At 48.6% G+C, this 12,818-nt stretch overlaps 1 protein-coding gene across 1 annotated transcript in view; it reads left to right on the top strand.

The window, feature by feature from the left end:
• The window catches only part of igf2r (insulin-like growth factor 2 receptor), a 66,443-nt gene that overhangs the window by 20,925 nt on the left and 32,700 nt on the right, over positions 1-12,818 (top strand). Inside the window, exons 14-23 of the mRNA XM_080527433.1 lie at positions 2,016-2,153; positions 2,407-2,557; positions 3,768-3,945; positions 6,414-6,529; positions 6,880-7,039; positions 7,905-8,081; positions 8,487-8,588; positions 9,023-9,124; positions 11,014-11,188; positions 12,004-12,189. Of these exons, the coding sequence (XP_080383559.1) occupies positions 2,016-2,153; positions 2,407-2,557; positions 3,768-3,945; positions 6,414-6,529; positions 6,880-7,039; positions 7,905-8,081; positions 8,487-8,588; positions 9,023-9,124; positions 11,014-11,188; positions 12,004-12,189 (1,485 nt within the window). The remainder of the gene's footprint in view (positions 1-2,015; positions 2,154-2,406; positions 2,558-3,767; positions 3,946-6,413; positions 6,530-6,879; positions 7,040-7,904; positions 8,082-8,486; positions 8,589-9,022; positions 9,125-11,013; positions 11,189-12,003; positions 12,190-12,818) is intronic.

Here is a 12,818-nt window from a genome sequence, read left to right as displayed (position 1 = left end):
GTCTTCATAAATGTTATATTTAGATGTCGGGATGTAACGATGCACTAAACTCACGATTCGATACGATTCACAATACTGGGTTCACGATATGATTTTCTTACGATTTCTTGTATATATTTTTTTAAAATTCATTTCTCAGACAAAAACTACAAAATATTGTATTTTCTTAAAGAATCCCTCTATTTCTGAGGTAGGGTATAACTATGATAAGCAGGGGCGGACTGGAATCAAAAAACAGCCCTGGCATTTGCGAAACAACAGCCCTATTTCCAAAACGCAACACGCAACACAGCTTGTTAACATAAAAAGCTTGAGATAACCAGACTGACTAGAATCGAATGTAGACATTTGGAACACATAACACACGCAACTGACACACACTACAATCGCTGATGAATTCAGAGTGCCGGCAACAATCCACAGTGACTGACTTAACCTGAACTGTGGCATCTATCTTAAAATATTGCAATGCATTGGATTCGGTGAGTAATCCCCACTCTACCTAGTTAACTAGAACACTACTTTACATTGTTAGCAGGCTCACAAAACAAGCTGTGTTAGTTGACTAGCGATGTGTCATTGATTGTCAACAACGCTTAGCTCGCGCTTTTATTTTGAAAACGGAAGTCAATGTTGGAATGTGTCTCTCCTTGTCGTTCAGAGGACAGATGCCAAACTACCGACATGTTTGCTGTAATTATATGACTTGTCAGTAGGCAGTCATCAGTCAATAGCTCTTTCAATAGCCTTTTCACACCGAATGTACTTTTTTGTGCTATTTTCGGCCCAATACATTCGGTGGCCGAATTTCGGTGCATCCCTACTTCCAACTACACTTGCTCCCTGCATCCAGTTGTTGCACATTAACTGCATCGCTCTCATATATAGATATAGAGCTGACTACAGAGATGGTGAACGTTAGCACTAGCTAACACTAGCTAGCTATTTACCGTAGCTTGGTGCCTTTTAGCTAAATATACAGCTTGTTGGTGGACACAGCCTAAGTTAACTTATCTAGCCAGCTAGAACCTTGAGGTCCAGTTAAGCCTAATAGCTTACGTTAATATAGACTCAGTGTAGCTAAGTGAAGCTGCTCTGACACGGAATACAATAACGTTAGCAAAAAAAGCAGAAAATGAGCATTGCACAGCCACAGTGTAATAAATGTGTCTTACCTTCATGTAATTAGCAGACTACTAAGTAGTTCTCTACAACCCTGTCAATCATTCTCTCCCTCGTCGTCTCCCTCTACCACAAGTTCAATGTTAGTCCTAGTGCTAGTTGAGGAGTGTTGCTGGCACCTGCTTGCTTCGCAAACAGATTTCGTTCTTATATTCTATTCTTCTTCTTCTACTCGAGTTATCTAGCTTTGCGTAGCAACGAGTTGATCATGAGAAAATTCGTTAGGCCCTGGGCATACGCGCAGAACCGCACGGACGGCCCGGGCCGATATAAAATGTTTTGGGCCCTTGCCAGGCTTGCCCGATGGCCAGTCCGCCACTGATGATAGGGTATAACTATGATAGGATATAACTTCAAACAAGCGAAAAGTAAAAAGTAGATTACGCCATCTGCTGTTTAAAAAGAGTATCGCGATACATTTTTCATCTCACTGATTTGAATAGCCACATATTGTATCGATAATTGTGACACGTTCTAATGCTTTGGTCCTCATATCGGGATCCGATGTAATGATCCGACTTTTCTTTTTTCTTTTCGAAAAATGTGAACACATTTCCGCGTTGTTCAAAATCAACGACACATCGCTAGTCAACTAGCACAGCTTGTTTTGTGAGCCTGCTAACAATGTAAAGTAGTGTTCTAGTTAACTAGGTAGCAGTGGGGGGGATTACTCACCCAATCCATTACGTTGCAGTAGTTTGGCTTGACTAGCGAGTTTGTGTTGTGATCCCTCTCTCCTCCTCCTCCCTCTGTCCTCTCCTCTATCCCTCTCTCCTCCTCCTCCTCCTCCCTCCTCCTCCCCTCCTCCTCCCCTCCTCCCCCCCCTCCCCCAGGGGACCTGGAGAGCGCCCCCGCGGTGCGGAGTGTGTCCAGTGACGGGTGTGTGTACGAGGTGGAGTGGTACACTGCTGCTGCCTGCGTGCTCGCCAAGACCCAGGGGGCCGACTGCAAGGTGGAGGACCCCCAAGCTGGTAGGAGGGGTGGGGGGGTGGGGGTGTGTGTGTGTGTGTGTGTGTGTGTGTGTGTGTGTGTGTGCGTGCGCATGTATGTGTGTGTGGTGACCCTGATGTTGTCATCATCAGTCTTTCACCGTCTAATTTACTACAGTAGGAATCAACTTTCTAGTCTGCCAGTCACTATAACCACTCCTTCTCCTCCCTTCTCCCTCCCCCCCTCCACCCCTGCCCCCCTTCCCCACCCACCCCCCCGCCCCCCCCCCTCCAGGGTTCTCCTTCGACCTGTCCCCCCTGGCGCGGCCTGCAGGGGGCTACTACAACATGTCCAACGGCGTGTACGACTACTACATCAACGTCTGCAGCGCCGTCACCGCCGCCAACTGTCCCGCCAATGCAGGGGCCTGTCAGGTGGACCAGAGGTCAGTCTGGGGTCAGGGGTTAAAGGTTAAAGGTCAGGTGAACCACAGGTCAGTCTGGGGTCCAGTCCTTGACTGGTTCAGGTCCTATCTAACTGGCTGAGAGTTTTTGTATTGAATGCAATGATTCAAGTAGATGAACCAGTGAATTGCCGACATTTGTGAAAGGGAGCAACACAGGAATCTACCGGCATTTGGCTCATGTGCGAACGGCGAAAATGGCCGGTGTCCGAGTCCAATGGAAGTGTCAAGCACAGCCTTCACATAGAAATACATCAGAGTACGATTCACATTTCCGAGATGAACAATCCTGTTTATTTAGAAATACATTCTTACCTGTGGTGTTTGACAGCGGATGATGGTAGACATATTTAATGTAAATGTATCTATCTAACATTAGGCTGATGTGTGCATGATAGTCGCGCGTTTTGACCTAGTTCCATGTAACATTTCCCCCCCATGATGGTATATGACGATATAGCCTAGCTGTATAGCGGCAGTTATTAAACCAAAACAATCCGCAATCTAACCCGAGCAGTTGTTATTATGTAATATTATTGATGGATGTGCCATTTTTGATGGAGAGCAGTGAGCGGGAGACTCATCAAGGCATGTAGCCAAAGCATGTAGTTAACTAATGCAGTGGACAGCGGCTGTTTCTCCAGCGTTCCTGTCACATTGGATTTTGGAACGCCATAAAAATAAATCTGCGCTCCCTGTAGGTCATGCATTTTTCCATGTTTCCCTTTGATGGCATATGACGCCGTAAATTTAACTGAAGTTCAGCCGCAAAGTTGTTGCACTGTTGTCCTATATCAGTGCAGACTGGCAGGATAGGAGCACAGGTTTCTTACAGGTCAGAGCTTATTCTGTCATGGTCTGATAATGAAGCATTGTTCTTTTTTATTTGATGACTTGTTTGATCGATTGATAGCGTAAAACCTAAGTTGTGAATGAATCGTGAGCGTCCAAGCTTTTCTATGATACCACTGATGACGTATCAGGGTCTTGAAGGGTTGTCCAATTTCATAGGGAAAGATTTCAACCACTATGGCTTGTGGCTCTGTTCAAAGGCCTTGGCTCAAAAGCGAGTGGCACTCGAAAATGAGCCATAGGGGTAGAAAGGGGAATCAGGATTCGGCCTAACTCTCTCTCCCTTCCCCCTAGTGGGTCTAACTCTCTCTCTCTCTCTCTCTCTCTCTCACACCCCTAGTGGGTCTAACTCGTGGAGTCTGGGGGGCTTCTCCTCCGTGCTGTCTTACTATGACGGGATGATCAGGCTGACGTACGCCAACGGCTCCCAGTACAACAACAAGCAGCACACGCTGAGGTCCACCTTCATCTCCTTCCTCTGCGACCGCACGGCCGGGGCGGGGCTCCCAGAGTTCCAGGTAAGGGGGGGGAGGGAGGAGGGAGAGAGGAGGGAGGCAGGAGGGGAGGGAGGAGGTCAACATGTTTCCAAAATGACTGACATGTTACTTGAGCTGGACCATGGCCAGATTTAGACTATGGCCAGACCATTCTAACTAGGATATAGGAGAAGCCTTGACCAGTGGCCAGTTAAGGAGTGAAGGAGAACACGCATAGACTTCCATAGGATAGAGCCACGTTTGCTAAACATCATGCAAACGTTTTTTTGGCATTTAATAGGAGACAAGATTCAGTCAGCCGGTCCTAAATGTCTGACGTTGCAGATGTGAGGACCTCCCTGAGGTTTTTGGCCTCAGTGAAGATCACCGCATCATCCGCATACATCTGGGTGTAGATGTTGTGAGAGATGTTGGGAAGACTGTTGATAAACAGGGAGAATAGAATTGGTCCAAGGACCGAACCCTGTGGGACACCGACATTACAAAGAAGATCGGGAGATTTTACACTTTCAACATGTTGCCTCCTATTGGTTAGGTATGATTTAAACCAGAGTAAGGCAGTGTTTCCTCTATATGCATTTATTGGTGGCGGGCCGCCACGAATGAATTTCCTCCGCCACGAATTGATTCAGTCCACAATTTTTTTTTACATTTTAGCTGATTAAAATATATCTGATCCTAGATCAGCGCTATAATGGATGTTGACTAAAAGTGCACCTAAATCCACGCCCATCTCTCTCTAACCGCTGATCCAAAATCAGATTAATGACATTAGGGCTACTCCTGATTGGTCTAAATGTGAACCGGCATGAGAACCGTGCAGACTCAACCATCCCCGCTCAGCTTCCGAAATGCTCGGGCGCCTGTGTTTTCTCCTCGCAAATAACGGGCTAAAAGTCACCGGTAGTACCATCTAAAAGATACAAAAAGCTGATCTAGCTAGCTAGGTGCACAAATAAGATATCACATTAAATAACAGTGACAGATGGATGGATTTTTCAAGAAAAAAGATGTCCCAGACACTTCAAACATTGCTGAAGCTAGCAGTGGCTATGAGCGATACGAAACTGCATGGCTGGGTGTCGTATTGCAGGATTTAAGTTTCTCTATATATTTCGGGACGAGGAGCAGCATGGCATGGTCGGACCTTCCCAGCGGTGCCCTCGGGAACGAACGGTAAGCCTCGTTGATAGTAACGTAGCAGTGGTCTAGTATGTTAGCTCCTCTGCTGGGGCATGACACCTGTTGTTTGTAATTGGGAAGTTCTGTTGGTGTGATTAAAATCGCCGAGCACAATAACTGCTGCGTCGGGATTAGAGTTTTCCACAGAGGAGATGTAGGTAATACTTGGGACATTGCAATTGAAATTGCGTTCAAAGTAAAACACACACACACACACACACGCAAATATTGACAGTAGAGCTTGGCTTGATAGTGTATATCCCCACTGTGCTGGGTCGCCTCCACACCTGGCACCACAGAGGCCCGTTAATAAGACTGCTGTCTGTGGATTAGTTCGAAAAAAATGTGTCCAATACAACGTTGTAGTTGTTTAGTACAAATGGGTCTATAGCAGCTAGGTAACATTAGTCCTGTATCAGAGGTGTGTTGTTGGGTCTTGTAGCAGGGTTAGCTATAGCAGCTAGGTAACATTAGTCCTGTATCAGAGTTGTGTTGTTGGGTCTTGTAGCAGGGTTAGCTATAGCAGCTAGGTAACATTAGTCCTGTATCAGAGTTGTGTTGTTGGGTCTTGTAGCAGGGTTAGCTATAGCAGCTAGGTAACATTAGTCCTGTATCAGAGTTGTGTTGTTGGGTCTTGTAGCAGGGTTAGCTATAGCAGCTAGGTAACATTAGTCCTGTATCAGAGTTGTGTTGTTGGGTCTTGTACAGTTGCTCAAAATGCAGATAAGAGAAAGTATAGGCTAATATCAAACAACAATCCTAGAGATGACTAACTCAAACGTACGCATAACTAAATAAAAGCAGGCCAACTAACGACAGCTACACGCCCTCAACTGGGAACATAAAGGATAAATGAATTTTGCAATCGAACGTGTCCTACAGCGATAGCTGGTCGTGCAAATGAGGATCTGGGAAGATATTTGTAGCTTTTTGTTTTTTTTGCCATCCTCCCTCTAGTTTGAAATTCGGTCGTGTTTTTTTTTTTTTGTTTTTTGTTTTTTTTATGTTTTGAGCGCGCGTGCGCGTGCAGCGCTATCCGCCACCAATGGAAAAATTCCTGGAGGAAACACTGTAAGGCATCTTTAGACAAATTAAAACTAGTTAGCCTAGATAGAAGGACTCTGATGGGTGGATGGATGGATGGATGGATGGATGGAGGGATGGGTGGGTGGGTGGGTGGGTGGGTGGGGGGGTTTATGGATGGGTGGATGGATGGCCAGGCATGTTTAGGGTGCTGATGTTGATCTCCCTGTGTGTGTGTGTGCGTGCGTGTGTGTGTGTGTGTGTGTGTGTGTGTGTGTGTGCAGGTAGAGGACAAGTACACGTACAACTTCAGGTGGTACACCAGCCTGGCGTGCCCAGACAGACCCCAGGAGTGTGTGGTGACGGACCCCAACACGCTGGAGCAGTATGACCTGTCCAGGTACCTCACCTGCACGTGCCAACCAGCCAGCCAACCAGTCAGCCAGTCAGTCAGTCAGCCAGTCAGTCACCCAGTCAGTCAGCCAGCCAGCCAGTCAGCCAGCCAGCCGGTCAGTCAGTCAGCCAGCCAGTCAGCCAACCAGTCAGCTAATCAGTCAGCCAGTCAGCTAGTCAGTCAGTCAGCCAGTCTAATTTATTTGTGCAGCACTTTTTACAGAGACAAAATGACATGCTTCCCTCCCTCCCTCTCTCCCTCCCACCCTCCCTCCCTCCCACCCTCCCTCCCTCCCTCCCACCCTCCCTCCCACCCTCCCTCCCTCCCTCCCTCCCACCCTCCCACCTTCCCTCCAGTCTGTCCAGGGTGGGTGGGGCCAGAAACTGGCATGTGACAGACCTGCAGCACCCCCTGAACCTGAGGAAGTACTACCTCAACGTGTGCCGGCCCCTCACCATGGTAACGGGCTGCGACCGCCAGGCGTCCGTCTGTCAGATGAAATACGAACCTCAGCAGGTCAGAGGTCACCCTCTCTACCCTCCTCCTTCCCTCTCTACCTCCCTCCTTCCCTCTATACCTCCCTCTACCTCCTTCCCTCTCTACCTCCCTCCTTCCCTCTATACCTCCCTCTACCTCCTTCCCTCTCTACCTCCCTCCTTCCCTCTATACCTCCCTCCTTCCCTCTATACCTCCCTCTCCCTCCTTCCCTCTCTACCTCCCTCCTTCCCTCTCTACCTCCCTCTACCTCCTTCCCTCTCTACCTCCCTCCTTCCCTCTCTACCTCCCTCTCTACCTCAGCAGGTCAGACACCCGCTCTACCTCCCTCCTTCCCTCTCTACCTCCCTCCCTCCTTCCCTCTCTACCTCTCTCTACCTCCCTCCCTCCTTCCCTCTCTACCTCTCTCTACCTCCATCCCTCCTTCCCTCTCTACCTCAGCAGGTCAGACACCCACCAACCTCTCTCTCTACCTCCCTCCCTCTCTACCTCTCTCTCTACCTTCCTCCCTCTCTACCTCCCCCTCTCTACCTCCCTCCCTCCTTCCCTCTCTACCTCTCTCTACCTCCCTCTCTACCCCCTCTCTACCTCCCTCCTTCCTCTCTACCTTTCTACTTCCCCCTCTCTCCTTCCCTCCTTCCTCTCCCCCTCTCTCTCTCTCTCTCTCTCACTCTTTCTCTCTCTCTCAGGGCAGCGTATCAGAGACTGTGTCCATCCCTAACCTGGGCGTGGCCAGGTAATGACTGTTCCCTCTCTCTCCCTCTCTCTCCTCTCTCTCTCTCTCTCTCTCTCTCTCTCTCTCTCTCTCTCTCTCTCTCTCTCTCTCTCTCTCTCTCTCACTCTCTCTCTCTCTCTCTCACTCTCTCTCTCTCTCTCTCTCTCTCAGGGCAGCGTATCTCAGACTGTGTCCATCCCTAACCTGGGCGTGTACAAGCGCGGCCCCCAGATCGAGGCGAGGAACCGCCTCCTGCTGGAGTTGAGTGACGGGTCTCCCTGCCAATCAGAGGGCCGGCAGCTCCGCTACTCCTCCACCATCCACCTGGTCTGCTCCGACCGCACCGTGGTGAGTCCCCCTGACCCCTGACCCTAGTCCTGACCCTAGCCCAGACCCTGACCCTGACCCAGACCTGACCCTAGCCCTGACCCTGACCCTAGCCCTGACCCTAGCCCTGACCCTGACCCTGACCCAGACCCTGGCCCTAACCCTAACCCTAACCCCTGACCCTGACCCTGACCCTAGCCCTGAACCAGACCTAACCCCTGTGTGTCTCTGTGTCTCTGTGTCTCTGTGTCTGTGTGTGTGTGTGTATGTGTGTGTGTGTGTGTGTGTGTGTGTGTGTGTGTCTGTGTGTGTCTGTCTGTCTGTCTCTCTGTGTGTGTGTGTGTGTGTGTGTGTGTGTGTGTCTGTCTGTGTCTCTGTATGTCTGTGTGTGTGTGTGTGTGTGTGTGTGTGTGTGTGTGTCTCCAGTCTTCGGGTCCTCAGTTCCTGATGTTCCAGAACTGCACCGCCAGCTTCAGGTGGGAGACGCCCGCCGCCTGCGCCATCCGGACTGCCAGCGACACCAACAACGTACGCTGTTACCATACGACCTGTGTGTGTGTGTGTTAGCTAGGTGTGTGTGTGTGTGTTAGCTAGGTGTCTGTGTGTGTGCTAGCTAGGACACCAACAACATACGCTGTTACCATGCCTAGGTGTGTGTGTGTGTTAGCTAGGTGTCTGTGTGTTAGCTAGGTGTGTAACATGGTTATGTGTGTTTACAGACCTGCTCCGTGGTGGTGTGTGTGTGTTAACTAGGTGTGTAACATGGTTATGTGTGTTTACAGACCTGCTCCGTGGTGGTAGCTAGGTGTGTGTGTGTGTGTGTGTGTGTGTGTTAGCTAGGTGTGTAACATGGTTATCATGTGTGTGTGTGTGTGACAGACCTGCTCCGTGGTGGTAGCTAGGTGTGTGTGTGTGTGTGTTAGCTAGGTGTGTAACATGGTTATGTGTGTGTGTGTTTCCAGACCTGTTCCGTGGTCGACCCCAACACCGGCTTTGAGTTCAACCTGCTGCCTCTGGCCTCCAAGACGGGCTACCAGGCGCTGGGCAACGGCAAGACCTTCATGGTACCACACACACACACACACACACACACACACACACTAGGGATGGGACGATTATCGTTTTTATCGTTAATCGCGATAAAAACACCCGCGATAACTTAATCGTGGAGAATTTTAATTATTTAAATAATCGTCATAATCGTATGTTATTAATAAACTGTGTTTAACAAATGTCTGGCGCTATTTTTCAGCCTAGGCTACATTACTTTTGCAGTCAAGTTAGCGACTGTTACTGTAATATAATTGCAATTCCTCACATGAGCCGCGCGCGAATATCCTCACAGAACTTGTCTCGCGCTATTGTTCAGCCTGCATGGGTAACGTTACTGTCAAGTCAGCTTTGTCAGTCAGTCACTAGGTAACGTATGCTAGCCTACTCACCATGGCTGGTGAAAAACTTTAGACGGGATACTGTCATTGGCCTTCCTTGTTATTACCAGGCAGTGACAGTCTATGGCTGCAAAAGGCACGGTCGCCCCTAAGCTTTAGCAAATATATTGTGGTTTACTTAATACTGTTCAGCACTTGAGGTTACATGCAATGCATGACTTGTGCTATATAGGCTAAATACAATTATGAAAGCGGCAAGTAGCAAGTGTGCGCATCAAAGGCATTAGGCACGTAACATCCATGCTGTATAAACACATGACAACTAGGGCTGCAACTAACGATTATTTTGATAGTCGATTAATCTGCCGGTTATTTTATCGATTAGTCGATTAATCGGATACAAAAAAGCGGGGAAAAAAGATTTAGATAATTTTTTTAAATTTTTTTTTTTATTAAAAAACATTTATTTTGCAAATGTTATTTTATGTTTTCTAAATCAGCCAGGCCTATACATATACATGTGCAAAATGAATAAGTATTAATAAAAAATTAATTAATTTTCCGGTTCCGGTCATAGGTTCTGCCCTTTCCGGCCATAGGTAGCGCTATGATTCGCTATGATTCGCGATGCCTACACCGGCCGCAAGACAGCGTGGCGTGCGTCAATAGGAAGTAGGTTTGTTATGGAAAAAAAAAGAAAAGAAAAAAAAGAAAAAAAAACGACGAATCGATAATGGCATTCGTCGCCAACGAATTTCGTTATCGATTATTATCGATTTAATCGATTCGTTGTTGCAGCCCTAATGACAACCGTCCGTTATTTCCCGAACTTTGCCCGAACCCCCTGCGAGGACCCGGGGAACAACGGTACGCTCTCCGCGGCTGCTATCAGACTGGCCGCGGGAGTGAGTGTTGAGGGAGAGAGGAGACGGCAACCCTCGCTCGCCGTAGACTGTATCCCTACTCGTCTCTCCTGAGCTCGGTTGTAACGTGAACCGTGGAATATGGGATATGTTAGATGCTTTAATTCCCCAAATGACCAGAAAAGGAAGTTAGATTTGTCGCTGGTCGCTTTTGACTAATTAAGTCGCCATGGGGCTCTGGAAGTTGGTAACACTGGAAGTGCGTTCTTTAAACTTCCTTGGGTACGTTAATGAAAGGTGCTGATTGGCCGAAAAGGAGTTAGGTCAATCAGCGCTCGATTGCTCTTTCTTAAGGACCCGGATTATGGCCAGAGATATGTGCCACTAGAATCTGAATTTGAATTACTGACTTAAAACGTCATAAAAATACAACAAAATCTAAGTTAAAGTGATTACAGTGTGTTTTATTGGCATTAGAAAAAACATTCTCGCGATAATATCGTGGATCGCGATTATTTTGCCCATGATAATCGTGACATGACATTTTCTAATCGTCCCACCCCTAACACACACACACACACGTCATACATACACACGACACACACGATACACATATATACACCCACCCCCCCACTCCCACACACACAGCGTTGGTAATTGTGCGTGTTTGTGTGTGTGTGTGTGTGTCTGTGTGTCCAGGTGAACATCTGTGACAGCGTGCCGATGTGCGGGGAGGCGGAGGGGGGGCCGGTGGCGGGGTGTGAGCTGGAGGATGGGAAACCCCTGGACCCGGTGGGCGTAGAGAGGAGCCTCCACTACTCCACCGACGGGCTGCTCACACTCACCTACCGGGGGGGCCTGGACAAGCCCACAGGTACCCACCCTGACCCCTGACCCTAGCCCTGACCCTAGCCCTGACCCTAGCCTGCCTAGCCCTGACCCTGACCCTAGCCCTGACCCTGACCCTAGCCCTGACCCTGACCATAGCCCTGACCCTAGCCCTAGCCCTGACCCTAGCCTACCTAGCCCTGACCCTAGCCCTGACCCTGACCCTAGCCCTGACCCTAGCCCTGACCCTGACCATAGCCCTGACCCTAGCCCTAGCCCTGACCCTAGCCTACCTAGCCCTGACCCTAGCCCTAACCCTGACCCTAGCCCTGACCCTAGCCCTAGCCCTGACCCTAGCCCTGACCCTAGCCCTGACCCTAGCCTACCTAGCCCTGACCCTAGCCCTGACCCTGACCATAGCCCTGACCCTAGCCCTAGCCCTGACCCTAGCCTACCTAGCCCTGACCCTAGCCCTGACCCTGACGCTAGCCCTGACCCTGACCCTTGCCCTGACCCTGACCCTAGCCCTGACCCTAGCCTACCTAGCCCTGACCCTAGCCCTGACCCTAGCCCTGACCCTGACCCTAGCCCTGACCCTAGCCTACCTAGCCCTGACCCTAGCTCTGACCCTAGCCCTGACCCTGACCCTAGCCCTGATTCTAGCCTACCTAGCCCTGACCCTAGCCTACCTAGCCCTAACTTTACACACTAGTAACTTCCATTCTAAGTCATCTGCAGGTGCGTTGTGAATATGTTCAAGAGATTATTATTTATTTATTTTTATCTAGTCATTGTTTTTGGTCCCTCCTCTCCTCCCCTCCTCTCCCCCCCTCCTCTCCTCCCCTCCTCCTCCCCCCTCAGGCACCAGGAACACGTTCACCATCAGCTTCGTGTGTGACCAAAGCTACATCCCCTCTGCTGGCTCCTCCCCCCTGAGGCTGGTCACCGAGGAGATAAGCTCCGCCTCCCACACCACCCACGACGTCTTCTTCGAGTTCTCCACCTCCCTGGCCTGCCCCCCCGCTCCCGTCGACTGCCACGTCACCGGTGACGACCAATCATATGTCTCAGAATACAGCAGCAACCAATCATATGTCCTTAGTATAGACCAGCAACCAATCATATGTCTCAGAATAGACCAGCAACCAATCATATGTCAGAATACAGCAGCAACCAATCAAATGTCCCCAGAATACTCAGTATAGAGTACAGTATATATATATATATATATATATATATATATATATATATATATATATATATATATATATATATATATATATATTATATATATCTACCGGTACTATATAAACCCCTCAAAAAAAGTTCGGAAACGTTATTTTGGTTGATTATTCCTCCCCTTTAATAATACCAATTGGTATTGTATTTTATATCGTTGGAAAGCTTGATTAGTCACCTTTACAATGAGGTACAACTTGTAAGGATCATGCATTCGTGGAATGAGCGACACAGCTAAAAAAAAATATATTTGTCAAAATCCCCTATATTCTTCTGTTGGTATTCACTCTCGTTTTGAGTTGCTTCGTGGATTGGATGATTGCACTCTCCGTAATAAGGAAAAAACAACACATATTGGCCATTTTTACACTTTATTAATTTTACACTGTCAGGGACCTCAGTAGCGTGTGGAAGATCCATACGCAGTCACAACAGCT

This window comes from Nansenia antarctica (genome assembly GCF_963989245.1).
Source record: "Nansenia antarctica genome assembly, chromosome: 3".
Lineage (NCBI taxonomy): Eukaryota > Metazoa > Chordata > Actinopteri > Argentiniformes > Microstomatidae > Nansenia > Nansenia antarctica.
This window is presented reverse-complemented; position numbering and strand designations above follow the sequence as displayed.